Consider the following 22,386-nt stretch of genomic DNA (forward strand, 5'->3'; position numbering starts at 1 on the left):
GTTTTCAAGTCTGTTGCTGAATATAATTCAGAATCTCTTCGCCTACAGTCCATGTTGAGGTTTTGTGGACAACCTGTCACAGAGCAAGAGCTAATTGAGAAAACTCTCTCCACCTTCCCCGTTTCAGCCATTGTGGTATCAAAGCAATATCGCACTGAAGTCAATACTGGACGGATCACGAGGTTTCATCAGCTTATCAATCTCATATCTGTAACTGAGAATCATAATAACATACTCGTGAGGAATTATAATTCAAGGCCCATTGGAACTAAGAGCGTTCATGACGCGAATTATAATGCACCCAAAAGAGGGCGCAAGGAGCGGAACCCTAAGAATAAAGGATATGAGGGAGGTATAGGTCCATATAACCGCCCTAACAATGAAGGAAACCGTAGGTTTGGTGCGGATACACGTGGTGGCAATGCCACTTGTGGGAGAGGTGGTCGTGGTATCCCTGGTCGTGGTGGTGGCGCCAACCCTTCTAGGGAACGCCCACAACGTGCACAACGTCCACCTCAATTAAAGGGAGGCAACCACAATGACATGTGTCATCGATGTGGATCAAGTGAGCATTGGTTCAAGCAATGCAAGGCAAGCGAGCAACTAGCTTCAAGATACAGGGCATACAGGGACCTGAGGGAGCAAGAAGTGTACCTTGCAAAAGAAGAAGATGGTGGAGATGTCAATCTCACCATAGAGGACTTCAAAGCTGAAGATGAAGTGCACAAGGATGCTGCAGACTTTGATTAGAATAGTCCTTTTATTTTGCAAGAATTTTTGTAATGGCAATATGCCTTAGTCAATAAATGACAATTGTATTAAACTCTTTTTTATGTGGTGCACCCAATGAAATATGATGTCTAGGAAAGTCATCGAGATTAATGGTACTTAAGAGAGCCTCGCTCCACCAACATCTCTCTCTACTTTCCTGGTCATATTTGATTGGAGTTACCAAACGGATAGAGTGACTACAATGTGTCTTAGTTTGATTTTATTTTGGATTAGACTTTTTGGGACCTTTGATGTAATCATTATTGGCTATCTTTATTAATAAAGTACCGTATTATTATTCGATGTCATGGATGTCACAACCCAGAATTGAGTCATGACTAAAGTGGAGGTTAAAAACTGAAATTAGAGTAAGGCATTTTTTTTTTTTTGAAGTAAGAACATATCTGTGAGCACCAAAGTAACACAAGCAAACTGGACGTTTTCAAACTCTAACTCAACAGCAAGATTCAAATCCTTCACTGAACAAGACTTTTTACCAAAAAAAAAATTCCAAAGGAACACTTCTCAAAAAGCATTTCTACAAATCTGAGAGAAAAGTAATACATTTTACAAGCTCAAAAGAGCAACTTGCTTACAAAGTTTTCCACTACAAAAGAATGCTCCAGGTTAACACTTCAGTCATTTACAACAAATGTACATTGCAAAAAAAGACAAAAAGAGCAAAATTCTGGAATGTTGAACATCCAGCACCAAGGAGCAATCATTTAAACAAGAAAAGCAAGGTCCAGCACACACTTCACAAGCAAAACAAAGCTCCAACATTTTCTGCTCAAGACAATTCTGGTATCTCACTACCACGTCCACTCATGGACGTCTTTCCTGAAAATCACAACAAGAATATAGGGAATGAGCTTCACAAGCTCAGTAGGTACAACAAAAGATTAATATAGCAAAGATTCTAATTTAGAATGCCCATAGAAAGGGAGAAGCTAATGGAATTAAACCTTAAAAGTTACTGCTGAAATTCTTTGGAAAGAAAACAATGACACAATTGATATAAGTTATAACAAGGCTCATCTTAATAACAAAGACACAAACTAGCTGAAAGCAGTTCCATAAACAACTGAACCAGAAGAGAATAGTAAACAAAAAAAAACAACCATAACTGTCCTGGTAAACCTTCAAATATGTTGGGACAAGTAAAACTCGTCTTAAATCCCAACGAAATCCTTGAAAATCCATCTTTTTTTTTCCAGTTAGAGCCCATTGCTCGTATTAAGGCCACCGAGCACACCCCGTACAAGCGGATCCTGATCAGGTTTTGGGTCTTTCACCCTAGGGAAGCACAATCCCTACTTAACTTTTCCCGAGCCTAACCAAATAAAACGATTTCAAATCCAAAATTCTTTCCAGAAACCTTTTGTCTCTCCAACCAAACTGAACAGTCAAAAGAGTTCCGATAAGAACTTCAAATCTCTTTTCTTTTCAAATTCAATAGAGTTATGCCAAGATAAGGTTTAAAATTTAACTCTCAGATAAAATGAGAGAATAGTCAAAGAATGGAACTTGTTTCCAAATACTCTCATGAATGGAAACTTAACAGCTTTTGCCAACAAAACAAATTCGAAATCAGTCCAAAACAACAATCTTTTGAATAAAATCCCTTACTTGTTGTAAACATAATTGAAAAGAACAAATCCCTTTTTCAGACAATACTTTCAGTTAAAAGAGAAGGTGATTAAGCATAAAGTATAGACAAAGCTCTAATGGGAAAATTACTGTTTGGATGAAACAGATTGTAAGTAAGGAAGGAGTTGATTCACAACCTTAGTAAAAACAAACATTTGTTAACAATCAGTTTTTGATAGGTATTCTTGGATCTGCAGCAGCTATATGTATAAATCTTTAGCTGCATAGCGTTAAAAGGAGAACAACACCATAATATAGTTCTCGTGTGAACTTTGAAAAATTCCAGCAATTATAGCACAAAAGGTAGTTCCATGTGGACGTCCAAAAGCCAAGAATATAGATAAAAAAGAAAAGAAAAAAAAAAAACACAACTGTTCCTTCATTCAAATCAGTGACTAATCAACATGAGAAAATTGGGAGAGAAAGAGAGATGCTTCCAAATATCATTGTCAAAACTTTTGCTCAAAGCCTATTTCAGATCAAACTAAAAGAACAGAGGTAATGATCATATGAAACAAGGCATCATTAATTCCTGCCAAAACAAAGAAATCAAAGTTGCACGAAGGGAAAGCATTCCCTATCAAACGAGATTTCCACTTACAAATCAATTAATACCCAAAACAATAATCTCATAACAATTCGTAAAGAAAACATTCCAAAGCAATCACACTCACTACGTACACACTAGAATAGAAACTAAGCTATAAGAAAGTTTCGTCTTCCCTACCTCAAGCCTTAGTTCAGCGGCTAACAAAACCCCAATCCACTGCTACACGCGGCAACCCAAAATCAAAATGCTAATACCCACTCGATAAACAGCAATTCCAACCACCTAAACCAAATTTTCGACAAAATTAAACCCAAAATCAAAGAAAGGCAGAAACAGAAGGAGTGGGTTTTGGAAGATGGAAAATTCGACTTACTAGAGATAGCTGCAAGTAACCAAGGAATTCAATTCGAGGTCGGTGGGTTTCACAGCAATCTCTTTGAAGCTATTGCAAGAGTGCAGATTTGTTAACCTTTGGGTGAGTGAATGGATGTCTATCTCTGAGGTACAAGGCAAAAGAAGCGGTGGAAGAGGAAGTAGGAATGATGTTTATCGTTGAGAAAAAGAAGGGCACAGGAACTCGTAGCACGTGTTGTCCATCTAGATTGTGACTAGGCTTCTATACCCCAACAGATAAGTCTAAAACAAAATAAATTAAATAACCAACTAAAGAGATAAAAATCTGAAATAAAACCAAATCCTAGTCAGCAAACAAAACACACAAAATAGAAGGACAAAGAAACAATTCGATAACATCTCCTATTTAAAATCTAGGTCGTCACAATGGACATGTTTTAATTCCGAACTTTATTTTTCAGTATGTTTCCTGGAGAGTTGGAATGCCTTGTTGATAGTGGCACCACACATACTATATTGCAACATAGGCAACTATTTCTATGGATGATGCCTAGTCGATCTTCTGTGACTACGATGGCTGGACCATCACAATTGATTCATGGTCGAGGACTAGCTCAATTTATGTTGCCAAATGGCACAAGTATTAATGTCACCGAAGCTCTATATGCTCCTAGGGCTGGAAGGACCCTATTGAGTTTTAAAGATATAAGGGCCAATGGTTTTCAGGTGGAAACACATAAAAAGCTAGCAAACAAGTCAAGTCAAGTGACAATCGCTATCGATGCTCATGTCTTACATGTACTACAAAGTAATACAAGTCCCGTCACTGCGATAGAAATAACCACAAGTCTCAACAAACAAACACACAACTAGGAAATAATCAAAATAAAGTAAAACAAATAATTACAATTTTTTTTTTAAAGCTAAACACACAAAGAAAAATTAACTAAACTAAGAAAATAATGCAAGTGACCTAACAACCGAAAACCAAGGGATTAAAGTACAGGTGGCAAACGGGCCGGCCCAGCCTGACCCGGCCCATTATAAGCGGGCCTAGTCGTGCTTCGTGCCGTGCTTGGGCCGGCCCATTTATTATCGTGCCGAGCTCGTGCCGGCCCATTTACTTAAACATTAAGTCCGGTCCGGCCCATGGCCCGAGCCCATATAGTGCCGGGCCGTGCTTGTGCCGGGTCAATAAACGGGTCGTGCTCGTGCCTACCCACTATAAAGCACGATTTTAAAATCTTAATTTAAATAAATAAAAATTAATTTTATTTAACTATTTAGAAAATTAAAATAAATTAAGTTCTACAATATATTTCTTAATCTTAGCTTTTTAAGATTAGTTTTCTAATATTTTTTATATTCCACTACAAGAAAGAAAGAAAAAAAAAAACTCAAAATATATTGCTTGTAGTATATTATTGTGAGATTAATTTTTATTAATATAATGAAGATTTAGTATCATATTATTCTTTCCTTCATTCTATAGTTGTATTATTATGAGATTAGAAAAAATACTTTATGTCAAAATAAGGATATAATGTTTTATTTCACTATTTTGACAATATAAAAAAATAGCATTGGTGTAATTGTCATGAGATTTTAAATAAAGAGGTCTAATATTCAAATCTCATCATTGTGATTTTTAAATATTTTTAAAAACAAAATGAAATTTTGTGTTTGTAACGGGCCGGGCCACAATATGTCGTGCTCGGGCCGTGCCGGGCCCATTACGGGCTCGAGTCGGGCCGGGCCAATATTCCTAAGCCCAACCCTGCCCATTATTCTAACGTGCTCGGGTCGTGCCAGGCCACTAACGGACTTGGGCCGTGCCGGGCCTCTTTTAAGTGTGTCGTGCTCGTGCTTAGCGGCCCGTTTGCCACCTCTAGATTAAAGCTATTACACTCTAATCCCCAGCAACGGTGCCATTTGATTTTGGTGCTTAAATGCAACTTACGCATAATAAAGGCACGGTCATCAAAGAAATGAGAAACATTTGAACCCGAATTTATCGTAGGGGATTGAAAAGCTAACACTAATCCTTAGTTATGCCGATTACTAAGTCACTAACAATTTAACAAACAAAACCTAAAAGATAGCACCAAGCTATTTATGTGCCCGGCTCGGAACAACCAAGCCTAAAATGGTCATGCAAGAGAACCACAAGTGAATGCATAAACTGTTGGGTGCATCACGAGTATGAAAATATGTGCAAATTTGTGTGATGTGCCCTACTCCCAAGTATAGGAGGTCAAGTTTTAGTAAAGGGGAAAAGTAAGAGTATCTAACCCAAGGGATTGAGTAACTCTACCCTAACTAGATTACCGCGAAAATAAAACCTAAAAAACACATGCGAGTCTATCTTTTTACAAATTAATAGTCTCGGCCCTTTGGAAGCCAAAACTATCAATAATGATATTTACAATGATAAAGTGGTGAATCGGCTTTGTTGATTTTAATTTCTATAAAGTAAAATAAGTTGCACAAAAATAAACTAAGCTAATAAAAACAAAATAAAATAGAGACTTTGATCAATGAGATAAATAGGAGCATAGGTTTTTGCACCTAGCCTCCCTCATGCATATAATGTAACCCATTTTCTAATAACAACATGCTTTGATAAATTTCCCCTCGGTTTTCGCTAGAGAAATCGAGATACCAACTAATCATGCAATCTAACCATGTCGCTAGAGCAAAGCTAGATCACATAACCCTAGTCCAATTTACATTCGCTAAAACATAAAAGGGCTTTGATGTCGTAAAGCCTAAGGCCTCTCGACTCTTAAACTCATGGCACCAAGCATTAATTTTAAGGTAAGGACCCAAGCAATCTAGTTCTTCCCATAAGAATAAGCTAGACCACCACCCTATTAGCTACACGTGCTTCTCGGTTACAAAAGATTGTCAAGCTTAAGTTTCCGATTTCATTAATTCCTACAACATGCTTCTAGGTGACAAATCCAAAAACACATGTAAGAAAGCATTAAAGTAAAGTAGCTAAAGGATTCAAAACATGCATATTCATCAAAAACATGGCATCACATTGTTTTATACATGAGTTTGGCTAGGGCTAAGGCCTAGCCCCAAATTTATTCTACTCACAACCCATAGTTACATAAATCAAACCCATAAACATAATAATATCAAGCAAACACTACAAAAAAGAATTGTATTAGCTTCACCAATTTGCGTCGGCCTTCAATTGCCGTCGCCAATGCCTCCTCTTTTGCGACGGCAAAAACTGAGGGGTCGCGATTGTGTAAAATATTTGCGACGGTAACAACTGCCGTCGCCACTGGGCGTAGTAAAATAATATGCTTACAATATGTTTGTTGCAGGGGATTACGATCCCACCTAAATCTAAGTCGCTAACCCTAATCCCTCATTCCCTCAGCCTCTATTCGAGATTTCGACTGACCCTGACCCTCAGACTCTCTTCAACTCACTCCCTCTGTCCCTCAGTTTCAGTCGCCGCCGAGCCACCGCAAAGTTGGACGGTTCGGCCTTATCTCAGTCGTCGCCACGGCTTTGCTTCGACCCACTGTAAGTAAACCTTCTCTCTATACTTCATTGTTGGGATGTTGGTCTCCGACCCATCGATCTCCAGTTAATAGATTTCATTATTTGAATGTTTTGATTGATTTGAATGTTTTGATTGATTGATTAAGACCAAGAGCCGCCTTCATCTCACAACTCTCAATCTCCCTCAGTCCCTCATCTGAAATTTCATGAACCCAGTAAGTCAAGTAACCAATTATTTCAATTTTCAACCCAATCTCAGTAACTAACTCTCTGTTTTTGATTAAATAGTCTTAAATCTTACTCTTGGAGAGTTGGAGTCTTGGGGAGGCCGGAACTCAGGAAGACGAGCAGTCGGAGTAGACAGGAGGAAGGAGGTGAGAAACTGAGAACATGCGGACTGTGAATCTGTGAGTCTTCATTTGAAAATTGAAATTGCTTTGTGGGTTGTGGCTTCTTTGTGAGTCCACGGAGAAGCAGAAGGAGGTTGACTCTGATCTCACATTGCTTTGAATGTGATTGAAATTATTCCATCAAAATCTATAATACCTTTGCTTCTAAAAAGTTTGTAAATTACTAAATTTGACTGCATCCTTTTATGTAAAAAGCTTAAAATGAGTTGTATGATCATTTCCTTGGGTTCCATATAATAAGCTCCCAGCCAGAAGTACATAGAATCGTGGCCGTTAAGTCTGGCTAAACTTACACCAGGAATAACTGTGTACCAAATTTGCTTTCAACCACCATGCTTGTACAGATATCATTCAGTTCTCTCACCCCCTTCAGTCAACATTGGTATATGCATATAGTTAAAAGCTTGCTAGTAGAGATGTTTTAGTTTTGTGTACTTGATTTTATCTTTGAAACTTTGTAGAATAGTGGTTATTCCTTTCCTTCAGTACAATATGTAACAACTTTGGTTGAATTAGATCAGGAAATGTAGTAGATTTAGCTGTGGATTGATGGATGGAGTTTTTGAAATTAGTCCACATTAGATTCCTGTACGGTAGTGATAAAAAAAGATTAGATACTTGTTCCATTGCAGGAGCTAGAGGGTACCTAATGCCTTTTACTGCTTTTGAGCAGGCTGTTGCATCAGAAGTTTACTTTCAAAGAAATACTTATGAGCTTGCAAATGTTGCTGAGAAGACAGTGACTCTTCCTCTTGATAAGGGTTCTGATGAAGGAGCTGAGAGGCTAATGATGATGAGAGGCATGACAGCAAACAATTTTGACCCCATTAGATATTCTGGTAGGTGGTATGAAGTTGCTTCACTTAAACGTGGATTTGCTGGGCAAGGTCAGGAAGACTGTCATTGCACCCAGGTAAATGGAAATGGTATGTCTAGTTGTGAACTGATAAATGTGATGTTGAAATCTTGTTTTTGGAAATAATTTTGATATGCAGAGGAATTTACATTCTCCTGTTTTTTGTACCGGACATGACTGCAGTTACAAGTTGCGAGAAATCTCTTTCTTATCTTATTCTTATTGTTTTTATACATGTTCCTTCAGTCAAAACCTTAACCACTTACTTCTAACTGTAAAAACATTTCAACTTACTCATTTCAGGGTGTGTATACCTCAATCCTGGTTAGTTGTTTTTACATGTGGGGGGATTAGGCTACATTGTTTCTGTTTTGGTGATTGTCTCCTCGGATTTACCTGTGGGCTGTTTGAGTTGAATACATCTTTTGTTCTATCCTCGGACTGTGAATCTGTGAGTCTTCATTTGAAAATTGAAATTGTTTTGTGGGTTGTGGCTTCTTTGGTTAATTGATTATATGCAGCTAAGCAGCTTGATCAGTTTTTTTTTTTAATTATAATTTATATGCTTGATTGCTTGGCTGCTTCGTTGAAAGACAGAGAGGGATGGAAATTGCTTTGTGGCCTTGTGGCTTGTTTGATTAATGAATAATGATTATATATTTATATGAGTCTGTGTCTCTGTGTATGAAAGACACAAATAGTCAAATGGAATTGGTCAATTGGATTGGATAATTATGTTTGGTCATGGAAATGTTTGGCCAATTGGTTAAACTTTCTCACCTTTGTTTGGTTAGGTCACTAATTGTTTCTTCAGTTGGCAAGCTAAAGATCCATCTATACATCTAAAATAGTTAGAACATACTTTATCGTGTCAGCAATATATAACACACACACACACGTTTTGTTCTTTCTGTACGTATGGATATTGTTTCATGAGATGTATTACTTGCAAATATGTTAGGTTTAGATATATTCATGCCAAAAACAAGATAGGCTTTCTAGATAAATGCATTATCTCATAAGCAAGTTAGTTGATATGTGTTTGGTTTGTATTAAATGTTGAGGTTCCAAAAATTTTACCATATCAAAAGCAAATTTATCTATGAACTTCATGTCATGCTTGTTCTTTCTCAATTTCTTTTAGCTCTCTTTACAAGCATTAACTATTTTGCTGGTTAATTTTGACAGTGATAATGTTTATAGAATGCGAAAGTTAGTTGGTTTGAATTTAATGTGATTATATCCAACGCAGGGTTTGATGTCATCTTCAGAATCTAGTGAAGATGGAGGAAATGAAGTGTTCTGATTACCAGTTTTCCAGTACATTAACTATATGTAATTTAATTTTGTAAATTTATGTATTTGAACATTGGTGAAGATATATAAAATTGATGTTAAAAAGTAATTTGATGGAACTTTTCCTTTGTATCACTTTCTTCCCTAAAATAAAAATTTTAAAAAATTCTAGCATGCAAATTTTGTATGCTAGATTTTTTTTTAAATTAATAATTCACATTTTGCGACGGCAATTTGCCGTCGCAAATATCAATGGCGACGCCACCATTGCCGTCGCAAATATCAATGGCGACGCCACCAACGACATCGGCAAAATTGCCGTCGCCTAGCCGTCGCCATTGGTCTTTTGCGACGGCAAATTGGCTTTCCGCGACGGAGTTGCGCCGTGGCAATTTGAATTCTTTTTTGTAGTGAAAAGAGAGGAAGAGTAGAGACAGTGGTTGGTTACCAAACTAGCTCCCCTTGATGCTAAACTAGTGAGAGATGTTTCAAAGTATGGAAATTTCGGTTTTCTCAAACCCAAATTGCCATACAAATCCACAAAGCTCTTAGAAACTTGAAGAACAAAGGCTTGAAATGATAAAACTAAGGTGTGATTGATCAAAGATGTAAATGATCTTCGGTTTTTGGTAAAAACCCAAGACACTTTACACTTTTCTCTACACAAAAGCTAAACTAAACTACCTAAAAGATGAAGAACTATGGAGAATGGAGAGGAAATGGAGAAAGGAAGAAGATGAAATGGATGAAGGAAAGTATGAAAAAACGTCCAAAGTGAGGGGAGGGTGTTTTTATAGGCCAAAAGTGATGAATGGAGGGTGGAGATCAAAGAAAATGAAGGGCTAGATGTGATTGACAAATGTGTAAGTACAAAATGTAGATCTAGTCTTTAATACCACATAGAAATGACCTAGAAAGCCCATAGATATTTTGGTGGAGGAGAAAAAGTAAGGGTAGAAGAGTCATTGTGTAGGGGAACAAGGTAATAAATGAGAGACAAATGTGTAAGGTGTAAGGTTTCTTGACTATGTTGCCTACACATCCAAGTATCCCATGATTGATTTTATCAACTACCAAAAGTTGTCCCATGCCCATTCCGCCTATCTTGGTGCTCTTGATAATGCCTATGAACCTCAAAGTTTTCAAGAAGCCAGTCAACCTGAAGTTTGGAAACAAGCCATGGAAGAAGAGCTCCAAGCTCTTAATGACAATGAAACTTGGAGTGTTGTCAAGCTTCCAAAAGGAAAGAAAGCAGTGGGAAGTAGATGGATTTAAAAAAACAAGTTTCATTCTAATGGAACCATTGAGAGACACAAGGCTCGGTTAGACGTTGCTCAGGGATTTACACAAACCTATGGAGTGGATTACAAAGAAACATTTGCTCCAATTGTTTACGGTATTGTTGTCTCTAGCTGTTAACCAGGCTTGGTCATTACACCAAATGGATGTCAAAAATGCATTTCTGCATGGAGAGCTCGAAGAGGAAGTATACATGAAGCTTCCCCCTGGTCATCCCCAATCCCATGATCCTAAACTGGTGTGCAAGCTTCACAAAGCCATTTATGGCTTAAAGCAGTCTCCACGAGCTTGGTATGCTAAACTCAGTTCTGTCCTTGAAGAAGTTGGATTTCACAGAAGCAATGCTGATTCTTCACTCTTTGTTCGCCAGGGCACTCATGGAAAACTTGTTGTCCTCATTTATGTGGATGATTTGATCATCACTAATGACAGTGCAGATGAGATCACGTCTCTTAAACAAGCACTACAAACCAAGTTTGCTATAAAGGATCTTGGCTCTCTCAAATACTTTCTTGGTATCGAGATGGAATCTGCTCACAAAGGACTTTTCCTAAACCAAAGGAAATATGTGCTTGATATTCCGCAAGAAGCAAAAGTCATGGATTGCAAACTAGCTCGTAGTCCTCTTGATAGTAAGCTTCAATTGGATATCAAGAGTGAATCTCTTCTAAACTTGAGTTACTATCGAAGGTTAGTCAAAAAACTCATTTACCTTACCATTACTAGGCCTGATATCTCATATTCTGTGAGCATTGTTAGTCAATTTATGCATGCTCCTACTATTGCTCACTTGAACATTGTCAAGCGCATCCTTAGATATCTTAAGGGTTCAATTGGAAGAGGCATCATGCTAAAAAACAATTGTAATACAAACATCATGGATATGCTAATGCTGACTGGGTAGGAAATGCTCTTGATTGAAAAGGCACAACTGGTTTCTGTACTTTTGTTGGTGGCAATCTTGTAACATGGAGGAGTAAGAAACAAAGTGTAATTGCTCGATCAAGTGCTGAGGCTGAATATCGTGCCATGGCATCTGCTACTTGTGAATTGATTTAGCTGAAGGGTCTCCTTTCCGACTTAGGATTCTATAGTAATCAACCTATATCACTGTTCTGTGATAACCAAGCTGCAATGCACATTGCCTCAAATCCTGTTTTCCATGAGCGTAAAAAACACATTGAGGTTGATTGCCACTTCATCAGAGCAAAAGTTCAGTCCGAAGTGATTGAAACTCATGCATTACACCAAAAGCGAGGATTAGTTGGCTGACATTTTTACTAAATCTCTTCTTGCTACTCATTTTCAGAAGATTCTTAGCAAGCCTGGTTCAATCAACCCCCTTGACCCAGCTTGAGGTGGAATATTGAAGTTTTGGTACAAATAAAGTTAGAGAAGATTTAGAGAAGATTTGTGAAGTCATGGCATATTGCCAGCTTACAATTGCTTCTGTCCGTTGCTTCTCTCTTTCCTCTTGCCAGCTTGCAATAGCTTTTGGCTGTTGCTTTCTTCTCTTTCCTTTTGGCTATATGTATTCTCCTTCTTGTAAAGTTCATTCATTCATTCAATGTAGAAAACTTGCTCCATCAGATTATGTTTCTCTACAGAAATTTGTGGCGAAGATTAAGGTGATAAAGTGATTCTCTGGGTAGAATAAGATATAGGTGATAGAGCTCTATGTAGAATGTCAATAAAGTTTGTCTTTATCGCTTTAGATTGTATATCTGGGTGTGAGTTTGTGTTGCTATGTAGTCTGAAATTGTAGTAATATGCGAAGATTAAGGTCTAGTTCTGGCTAAAAATAAGAGTAGTCTGACTCTGGTTGATGTCTTCGCCTAAAAAAATGACTCTGGTAGATGTCAGAATGTGAGTAAAGTTTGTGTCTTTAATTCTTTATGTGTGTTTGTGTGGCGTCAGCTTGTAAACTTATATACTATGAAATTGGATTTGTCTTCAAGTACTGCTTGTATACTATGAAACTTGCAGCTACTGATATTCTTTGTGCTTCTAAACGTAATGCGGTATGTAGTATGAAACTGTACTGATGTGCCAAGATTATCTAGCTAAAATATGATATGGATGATATCAGGTTTGTGTTTTTATGTATTTGACACGTATGGTTCGAGATTGTAGTATGCTTCTAAACGTAATGCGGTATGTAGTATGAAACTGTACTGATGTGCCAAGATTATCTAGCTAAAATATGATATGGATGATATCAGGTTTGTGTTTTTATGTATTTGACACGTATGGTTCGAGATTGTAGTATGTTTACTGAACTTGAATAATATACTGTACTATAAGTTTTGTAGTATACTTAGGTATGAGTTTGTAATGCTTTGTGTTAAATTATATCGATCAGTATGTGAAGATTAAAAAGATAAAGGTCCCTAAATAGATATGGGTAACACAGCTTGATGTCAGTATGCAAGCGAAATTTGTGTCTTGATCTGTTTAGCATGTATGGTGCGAGTTTGTAATGCGTCGATAATTTATATAATGCGCTATCTAGTATGAAATTGGATTCATCTTCGAGTACCGTTTGTACACTATGAAAGTTGCAATTACTGATTTCATATCTTTGTGCTTAGCTAAAGGTAATGGTGGTATTTAGCATGAAATTGTATATAATTTGCCAGGATCATAATATTATGATCCAATTCAGGCTAACATAAGATACCGATAAGATCAAGTTTGTGTTTTTATGTGTTTGAGTATGCTTCGAGAATATAATGCTTCCCTTCATTGTCTGCTATGAAATTGGAGTTGTCTTGACGTAAACTTGAAATTGCTGATTTAGTGATTTTATATCTTTATTCTTTTTGTAGTAATATAGTATCATCTATAGCATTTAAGCAATTAGAATGATAAAATAAGGTCCACCAAATCATTCAAGGAATTGTAGGAAGAACCACCCTGGTTCATACTGAATTCAATTTTCTCCATCAATTCTTTTGCTCTTTCCCTTATCAGCTCTCCTTCTTTACCCACCATAAGCCTTCTTATAGCTCCCTCTATTTCTCCTCTGTTCATGTCATTCTCCCATTCTAATCCTACTCCCCAAACTTGGGTCAAGTACCTTGCATTCACTCGCTGGTCCCCAAAATAAGGTTAGCATATCAACGGAACTCCTTCAGAGATACTCTCAATCGTTGAATTCCAACCACAGTGACTCCAAAACCCTCCAACTGCAGTGTGTGCCAAGACTTCCTTTTGGGGTGCCCATTTTACTATGCAACCGCTGACTCCAACAGCTTCGTGGAAACCTTCTGCCAGTGCTGTGGATTCCGTTCGGACCACCCACAAGAAAGGCTGCTCACGGTTGGAGAGACCCCATGCCATTTCAACCAGGTCTTTATTGTCCATGGAATCTGCGCTTCCGAGGCTTATATAGATGACAGAGTTGTGTGATTGTTTGTCAAGCCATGGAATGCAACTCTGGTCCTCTTTCAACAAGCTGATGGATATGGCTGGAACAGTTTTGTTGAGAGGGCCGATAGGGAACAACGGAAGTTGGTATTCCTGCTGGATCTTTGTCAATGTTGATTGCTCGAGGCAATCCATGGTGTTCCAGATGACAGCTGAAGATGACCTTCGATCAAGGGCTTTCGCTATCAGTTGTAGTAAGTCATCCAAATTTCTGAAATATGTGATGGTTAGGTCTTTAAATCTAAGTGGTTGAAGTCCTGGTACTAGTTCTGACATCATAGAATCTGCATTTATATATGTAGAGCATCAGAGTTCTTAAGGTTCATGTCAAAGTTATGCGTGAGAAGTAGAGAATAATAGAACGCAATTCTCACGAAAAAAAAAAAAAAAATTGGTATGTCAATACTGAAAGATAATGATTTTGTAAATGGATTGCATACCTCAAACTTGAGATTGCTTTTCTATTTATATTAGAGTTGGGTCCATATACAATGATTGTGAGATTCAATGATAGTAACAGTTACAAAATCAGATAGCTAGAATCAAGCTAATTAATACAAAAGGAAATAAAGACATTGATACAGTCTTTAAGAGAATGATTCAATCTTTAATAGGTGATTTGCCGTTATCAATTTCCATTGAGTTATCACCTCCCCGCAAGCTGACGGGGCGTGCACGAATAGGAAGCTTGAGAACTAGGGAAGAGAATCTAGCAGATGGCAAACCTTTTGTAAATAGATCTGCAATCATATTAGTTGTGCAGAGATAGTGAACTGTAAGCTCACGACGGACCACCTTTTCACGGACATAGTGATAATCGACCTCCACATGGCGAGTTCGAGTGTGAAAGACTGGATTAGATGCTAGAGAAAGAGCGCTGATATTGTCACACCATAAAGTGGGACAAGAGAGAGGCAATTTGAGATCTTTGAAGAGATGGCGGAACCATGAAATGGTTGCTGCTGTATAAGCAAGCTGACGATATTCAGCTTCTGTGCTTGACCGAGAGACACCTCCTTGTTTCTTAGAAGACCATGAAATTAGATTAGGACCCAAATAGATGCAAGAGCCACCAGTGGAGATTCGGTCATCTGGATCTCCAGCATAATCCGCATCAGAAAAAGCATTTATATTTAAAGAACCAGGCCTATAAAAGAGACCATGATTGTGAGTTTTCTTGATGTACCGCAGAATACGTTTCACTGCAACCCAATGTGTGGTAGTAGCCTTATGTAAAAATTGACAAACTTGATTAACAGCAAAGGCAATATCCGGACGTGTGATTGTGAGGTATTGAAGGGCGCCGACAACACTTCGAAAAACAGTAGGATCAGATAAGGCATCACCATCATTAATGCTTAAACGTTTACCACTTACAGCTGGAGTGGCATAGGGTTTGGCATCAAGCATATCTGTGCGGCGTAATAGATCCAGAGCATATTTAGATTGAGTGAGGGAGAGACCAGCAGCAGAACGTTGAACTTCAATACCCAAAAAATAATGAAGATTGCCGAGATCTTTCATAGAGAATAGTTTTCCCAAATGAATAATAAGTGTAGCAATAGAGGATGAATTATTGCCCGTGATCAGAATATCATCAACATAGATTAATAAATAAATTAGCACAGTTCCAGAATGGTAGACAAATAGGGAAGAGTCAGCCATGGACGAGACAAAACCCAGTTCTTCAAGGTATGAGGAGAAGCAAGAAAACCATGCCCGTGGTGCCTGTTTGAGGCCATATAATGATCGGGTTAATTTGCAAACAAAATGAGGGAACTGAGCATCAACAAATCCAGTAGGTTGCTTCATGTATACATCCTCAGTGAGAAATCCATGTAGAAATGCGTTTTGAACATCTAGCTGTTTAATAGACCAACCAAAATTGACAGCAATGGCAAGAATAAGGCGTATGGTAGAATGCTTGACAACAGGGCTGAAAGTCTCACCATAATCAACACCTTCACGTTGATGGAAACCATTTGCCACTAATCGAGCTTTTGAGATTGAGAGGCATATCGCTTTTCAAGAGAGATCCAGGTTGCATGAGAGGAAGTAGAGCGAGCCACAGTGGCGAGGACAGAGGGAGTAAGGGACCCATTAATCCAGCTTAGCACCATCTGATCCTGTTGAATCCAAGCATCAAAATCGGGATTGACAGTATCTGTGAGGTTTCCTTTGTCATCCTTTAGAAAACAAGGAGGGCATTTGTTAGAACCATCAACAAAGCCCAACAGATTGCGACTGCGCAAGGTGGGAACAAGTTGAGCGAGCCAGAGGGAATAATTGGTCCTATCGAGTTTGATATTCAAGAAGTTGGTAATGGATGGAGTAGAGTTGGAAGTGGTGCTGGAGGAAGAGATGGTAGTGGAAGTAGTACTGGAGGTAGTCATCATAACAAGGGAAATGGGAGAGAAAAAAAATTTGTGTCGTTAGACTAGGGCTTTGATACCATGAAAGATAATGATTTTGTAATTGGATTGAATACCTCAAACTTGAGATTGCTTTTCTATTTATATTAGAGTTGGGTCCATATACAATGATTGTGAGATTCAATGATAGTAACAGTTACAAAATCAGATAGCTAGAATCAAGCTAATTAATACAAAAGGAAATAAAGACATTGATACAGTCTTTAAGAGAATGATTCAATCTTTAATAGGTGATTTGCCGTTATCAATTTCCATTGAGTTATCAAATACAGCATTCAGAAAGTTGAAAGAGGTCTAATTGTTGCACACCTTGAAGGGGAATGTAACCATAGTTTTGGAGCCTAGGAATTGCGAGGTAACTTAGCGTCTTTGCTGCACTGCTAGTAGATAATATGATACTAGGAATCCTTAGATAATTGGCCACCTCTTCTGCAAAGTACATGTATTCATCATAGATCGATGATGCAAGCAATCTTATTGTGTTGGTCCTCTTTCTCCATTATTCTAGCCAACGATTCCCGGAGATGGCCTTTGCAGTTGGTGTTGAAACCTGATATCACGGCTATGAAGTTGTGGGCTGATATATTTTGCTCACATATGCGATCGGACAACTCTAAAAAGTCGAAATGAGGGTAGTTCAGCTTGTTGGGAAAGTTGAACTGGGTATGAGCGATTGTGATGTGAAAGCCTTTGGAATGAAGGATAGCGCCCAGATGAAGCATTGGGGTTATGTGGCCTTGAAAGGGCAGAGGAACCAGCACCACTCTGCGGCATCTCTCTTGTTGATATTCCATCTAGCACTGAGAATGGGTTGTTCAACAGAGAAATGAGGTATTTTCTGTTTTGGTCAGGTGAGTTGGAATTGCATTGTTTTGTGGTTTATATAGACAAGGATACCTTAAAAGCTTGAAGTCAATGCTCTCTGAGAAGCAAAGTTGTTTGTTTAATTTGGAAAGTTGGAATACTTTCAATTTCCTAGAAATGTATTATGTTTATCGATCTAGTCCTTATTTAAAATAGCTTTAAAATAAGATCAGTATGGACTTTTGAGACTCAGTTTTGGGAAGGAAATATGGTAGCTAAGAGCTGATGATGTGCTTCAGTACGGAAATAAAGTGGAAGTCACAAGTGAAATGCATAACATATTCTTATCGTATTGTTGTTCTTCTTTTTTGTGTTGACTATGAACTTGAACAAAGGCACAAAGCCTTTCTGCTTCTCGAGAATGGTAGTGGAAATTTATGGGTCAGTCCCTCCTTAATTGGAGATGAGAAACCATGTGGTGAATTACACATGAAGAAAGCATGAGAAACTATTGCTTTGGTGACCCATTAATTGAAGAAGGCTATAGCTACATGGTAGAGCTATATAGGTTAAAGATGAGAAACAATTGTAGTACAAGATGGTGGTTGGAGTTTTTGTCATGAATTGATTAAGGAAACATGCAATTAATGTTAGCACGCAAACATAGAAACGTAAGAAATGGAAAAGCATGACCTTGCTTTACGAATATGAAGATGGTGCTTGATGATGAGTTGCAAGCACTGTTGTTACTAAGCTCGTTGCCAGACAGCTAGCTGGGAATGGGTGGTGTCATTAAGCGACTCAGCTCCTCAAGCCGTTTTCACACTGAGCACTGTAAAAGACGGCATGTTCAATGAAGAAGCAAGGAGGAAGGAGCAAGAAATATTGACCGAGTCAGAAGCCCTCATCACCAACAACGTGGAAGCAATAGAAAATTCCACAACCGAGTCAAAAAGGAAGACCGGTCAACGGGAAAGTTTAGCCCGAAAGACACAAAATGTTTTCCCTGTGGTGAAAAAGGCCACATGAAGAGGAATTGCAGGAGGCTCAAGAGAGAGCAAGCCGAGAAAGGTGGTGCCAGAGATACAGCCATTACTACCTCATACGGACATCTCAAGATACATGTTGGATCGTCGATTCCGGCGTATCGTTTCATGTAACCTCACGGAAGGAGTTCTTTACATCCTAACACTGGAGATTTCGATAATGTCAGGATGGGAAATGATAAGTTGTCCAATTAAGATCGTGGGAAGAGGAGATATTTCCCTTGAAACTAACAGAGGCTGCTGCCTGGTTCCTAACGTGACACATGTTCCAGACATGCGTCTCAACTTGATCTCCACAGGAGTACTTGATGATGAAGGCTGCAGAAATGTCTTTGGTGATGGAAAGTGGAAGCTCATATAAATCGTCTTCCCCTGTCCACTCCTCAAACTACTCTCCAGCACTTTCTCACTTGCTCTCCCCTGTTTCGCTTTGATTTCTCAGTCCATCTTCAATTTCAACCAAAACCCAGTTCGATAAACATGTCAATCATCCCAATCAACGAGCGACGAAGCAGTGAGCCAGTGACTTCGATCCCTGCGCCTTCAACCTCTGGGACCCAATCCCATTATTCCCTTATCCACTCTCCAACGTTTTCCAAGAACTCAATCCAGGTTTTTCCTCAGTGAATTCCCGGCTCGATTGGAGCGAGACCCGAAATGTCCACGTTCTTAAGGCAGCTCTTCCTGCGTTTGAGAACGGAGACGTTCTTGTTGAGCTTCAAGAAGAGCGAGTGCTTCAGATTAGCACAGACAGCGGTAGCTTCATGACCAAGATTAAGCTCCCCGAGAACGCCAAGATTGAGGAGCTCAAGGCCTTTATGAGCAATGGGGTTGACTGTCACTATTCCTAATGTGGAGGCTGACAGGCCCAATGTCAGAGCCATTGAAATTTCTGGCGAAGATTAAGGTGATAAGGTGATTCTCTAGGTAGAATACGATATGGGTGATAGAGTTTTATCACTTTACGTAGAATGTCAACAAAGTTTGTGTCTTTATCGGTTTAGATTGTATATCTCTGTGTGAGTATGTGTTGCTTAGATGTGCTATGTAAGTCTGAAATTGTAGTAATATGCGAAGATTAAGGTCCAGTTCTGGGTGAAGTGAGATTAGTCTGACACTGGTTGATGAATGTGATTAAAGTTTGTGTCTTTATGTGTTTGTATGGCGCCAGTTTGTAATGCTTCAATGAACTTTTATAATGTGAAATTGGATTTGTCTTTGAGTACTGCTTGTATACTATGAAACTTGCAGCTACTGATATTCTTTGTGCTTCTAAACGTAATGCGGTATGTAGTATGAAACTGTATTAATGTGCCAAGAATATTGGCTGCAATGTGATATGAATAACATCAGGTTTGCGTTTTTATGTGTTTGACGTGTATGGTTCGAGATTGTAATGCTTCACTGAACTTGAATAATGTACAGTCTACTATAAGTTTTGTAGTATACTTCGGTGTGAATTTGTAATGGTTAGTGCTAAATTGTATCATTATGTGAAGGTTAATAAGATAAAGGTCCCCAAATAGATATGGGTTACACTGCTTGATGCCAGAATGTGAGTGAAATTTGTGTCTTTATCTGTTAATTAACATATACGGTGCGAGTTTGTAATGGGTCAATAATTTATATAATGCGCTATCTATCATGAAATTGGATCGTCTCTGAGTACGATTTGTATACTATGAAAGTTGAAATTACTGATTTCATATCTCTGTGCTTAGCTAAAGGTAATGTGGTAGACAGCATGAAATTGTATATAATTTGCCAAGATTATGATCTAATTCAGGCCAACATAACATACCTATAAGATCAAGTTTGTGTTTTTATGTGTTTTGAGTATGCTTCGAGAATGTAATGCTTCCCTTCATTGTCAGCTATGAAATTGGGTTTGTCTTGATGTAAACTTCAATATCTGATATGGTGATTTTAAATCTTTATTCTTTAATTATGTAGTAATATACTATCATGACTATCATCTATAGCATTTATGCAATTAGAATGACAAAATAAGGTCCACCAAATCATTCATGGAATTGTAGGAAGAACCACCCTGGTTCATACTGGATTCAATTTTCTCCTTGAAATCTTTTGCTCTTTGCCTTATCAGCTCTCCTTCTTTACCCACCATAAGCCTTCTTATAGCTCCCTCTATTTCTTCTCTGTTCATCTCACTCTCCCACTCTAACCCTACTCCCCAAACTTGGGTCAAGTACCTTGCATTCACTCGCTGGTCCCCATAATATGGCTGGCATATTAACGGAACTCCTTCAGAGATACTCTCAATGGTTGAATTCCAACCACAGTGACTCCAAAACCCTCCAACTGCAGTGTGTGCCAAGACTTGCTTTTGGGGTGCCCATTTTACTATGCAACCCCTGTCTCCAACAGCTTCTTGGAAACCTTCTGGCAGTTCTGTGGAGTCCATTCGGACTACCCACAAGAAAGGCTGCTCGCTGTTGGAGAGACCCCATGCCATTTCAACTAGGTCTTTATTGTCCATGGAAGCTGTGCTTCCAAGGCTTATGTAGATGACCGAGTTGTGTGATTGTTTGTCAAGCCATGGAATGCAACTCTGGTCCTCTTTCAATAAGCTGATGGATATGGCCGGAACAGTTTTGTTGAGAGGGCCAATGGGGAACAACGGAAGTTGGTATTCCTGCTGGATCTTTTTCAATGTTGATTGCTCAAGGCAATCCATGGAGTTCCAGATCATGGCTGAAGATGACCTTCGATCAAGGGCTTTTGCTATATGTTGTAGCAAGTCATCCCAATTTCTGAAATATGTGATGGTTAGGTCTTTAAATCTAAGTGGTTCAAGTCCTGGTACTAGTTCCAACATCATAGAATCTGCAATTATATAGGTAAAGCATCAGAGTTCTTGAGGTTCATGTCAAAGTTATGCATGAGAAGTAGAGAATAATCCTGGTACTAGTTCCAACATCATAGAATCTGCATTTATATAGGTAAAGCATCAGAGTTCTTGAGGTTCATGTCAAAGTTATGCATGAGAAGTAGAGAATAATAGAACGCAATTCTCACAAAAAAAAAAAAAAAAAAAAGTAACCATCAGAACAGCATTCAGAATAATTCAGAAGTTCTTGAGGTTCATAATAATAATAATTCTATGTATGTCAATAGTCAATACAGCATTCAGAACGTTGAAAGATGTCTAATTGTTGCACACCTTGACAGGGAATGTAACCATCGGTTTGGAGCCTAGGATATGCAAGGTAACTTAGCGTCTTTGCTGCACTGCTAGTAGACAATATGATACTAGGAATCCTTAGATAATTGGCCACCTCTTCTGCAAAGTACATATATTCATCATAGATGATGCAAGCAATCTTATTGTGTTGATCCACTTTCTCCATTATCCTAGCCAACGAATCCCGGAGATGGCCTTTGCAGTTGGTGTTGAAACCTGATATCACGGCTATAAAGTTGTGGGCTGATATATTTTGCTCACATATGCCATCGTACAACTTTAAGAAGTCGAAATGAGGGTAGTTCAGCGGGTTGGGAAAGTTGAACTGGGTATGAGCGATTGTGATGTGAAAGCCTTTGGAATGAAGGATAGTGCCCAGATAAAGCATTGGGGTTATGTGGCCTTGAAAGGGCAGAGGAACCAGCACCACTCTGCGGCATCTCTCTTGTCGATATTCCATCTGTCACTGAGAAAGGCTTGTTCAACAGAGAAATGTGGTATTTTCTGTTTTGGTCAGGTGACTTGGAAATGCATTGTTATGTGGTTTATATAGACCAACATACCTTAAAAGTTAAGGTTGAAGTCGATGCTCTCTGAGAAGCAAAGTTGTTTGTTTAATTTGGAAAGATTGAAATTATTATTTCAATGTCCTGTTCCTGGAAAGTGTGTTATGTTCATCTAGTCCTTATTTAAAATAAGATCAGTAGAGACTTCTGGGGACTCGGTTTTGGGAAAGAAATTTCGCAGCTGAGAGCTGAT

At 38.5% G+C, this 22,386-nt stretch overlaps 1 protein-coding gene, 1 long non-coding RNA gene and 2 pseudogenes across 2 annotated transcripts; 1 reads left to right on the forward strand and 3 right to left on the reverse strand.

Annotated features, from left to right (window-relative positions):
* Positions 1–1,288: 1,288 nt before the first annotated feature.
* Positions 1,289–3,676, reverse strand: LOC133728105 (uncharacterized). Its single transcript, XR_009855613.1, has 3 exons — positions 3,345–3,676; positions 3,149–3,253; positions 1,289–1,611 (listed from the first exon to the last, which is right to left on the reverse strand). It is a non-coding gene; the product is annotated as an uncharacterized LOC133728105 (long non-coding RNA).
* A 9,894-nt stretch (positions 3,677–13,570) lies between these two features.
* LOC133730377 (UDP-glucose iridoid glucosyltransferase-like) lies at positions 13,571–17,510 on the reverse strand (annotated as a pseudogene).
* Positions 17,511–18,371: 861 nt separating this feature from the next.
* LOC133732540 (17.6 kDa class I heat shock protein-like) lies at positions 18,372–19,647 on the forward strand (annotated as a pseudogene).
* A 598-nt stretch (positions 19,648–20,245) lies between these two features.
* Positions 20,246–22,127, reverse strand: LOC133734542 (UDP-glucose iridoid glucosyltransferase-like). The gene is made up of 2 exons (XM_062162171.1): positions 21,607–22,127; positions 20,246–21,269 (listed from the first exon to the last, which is right to left on the reverse strand). Exons 1-2 carry the CDS (start codon positions 22,085–22,087, stop codon positions 20,416–20,418), a joined length of 1,335 nt encoding a protein of 444 aa, XP_062018155.1. The 5' UTR covers positions 22,088–22,127; the 3' UTR covers positions 20,246–20,415.
* Positions 22,128–22,386: the final 259 nt, after the last annotated feature.

The sequence above is a fragment of the Rosa rugosa genome, chromosome 2 (genome assembly GCF_958449725.1).
Source record: "Rosa rugosa chromosome 2, drRosRugo1.1, whole genome shotgun sequence".
NCBI classification, from domain to species: domain Eukaryota; kingdom Viridiplantae; phylum Streptophyta; class Magnoliopsida; order Rosales; family Rosaceae; genus Rosa; species Rosa rugosa.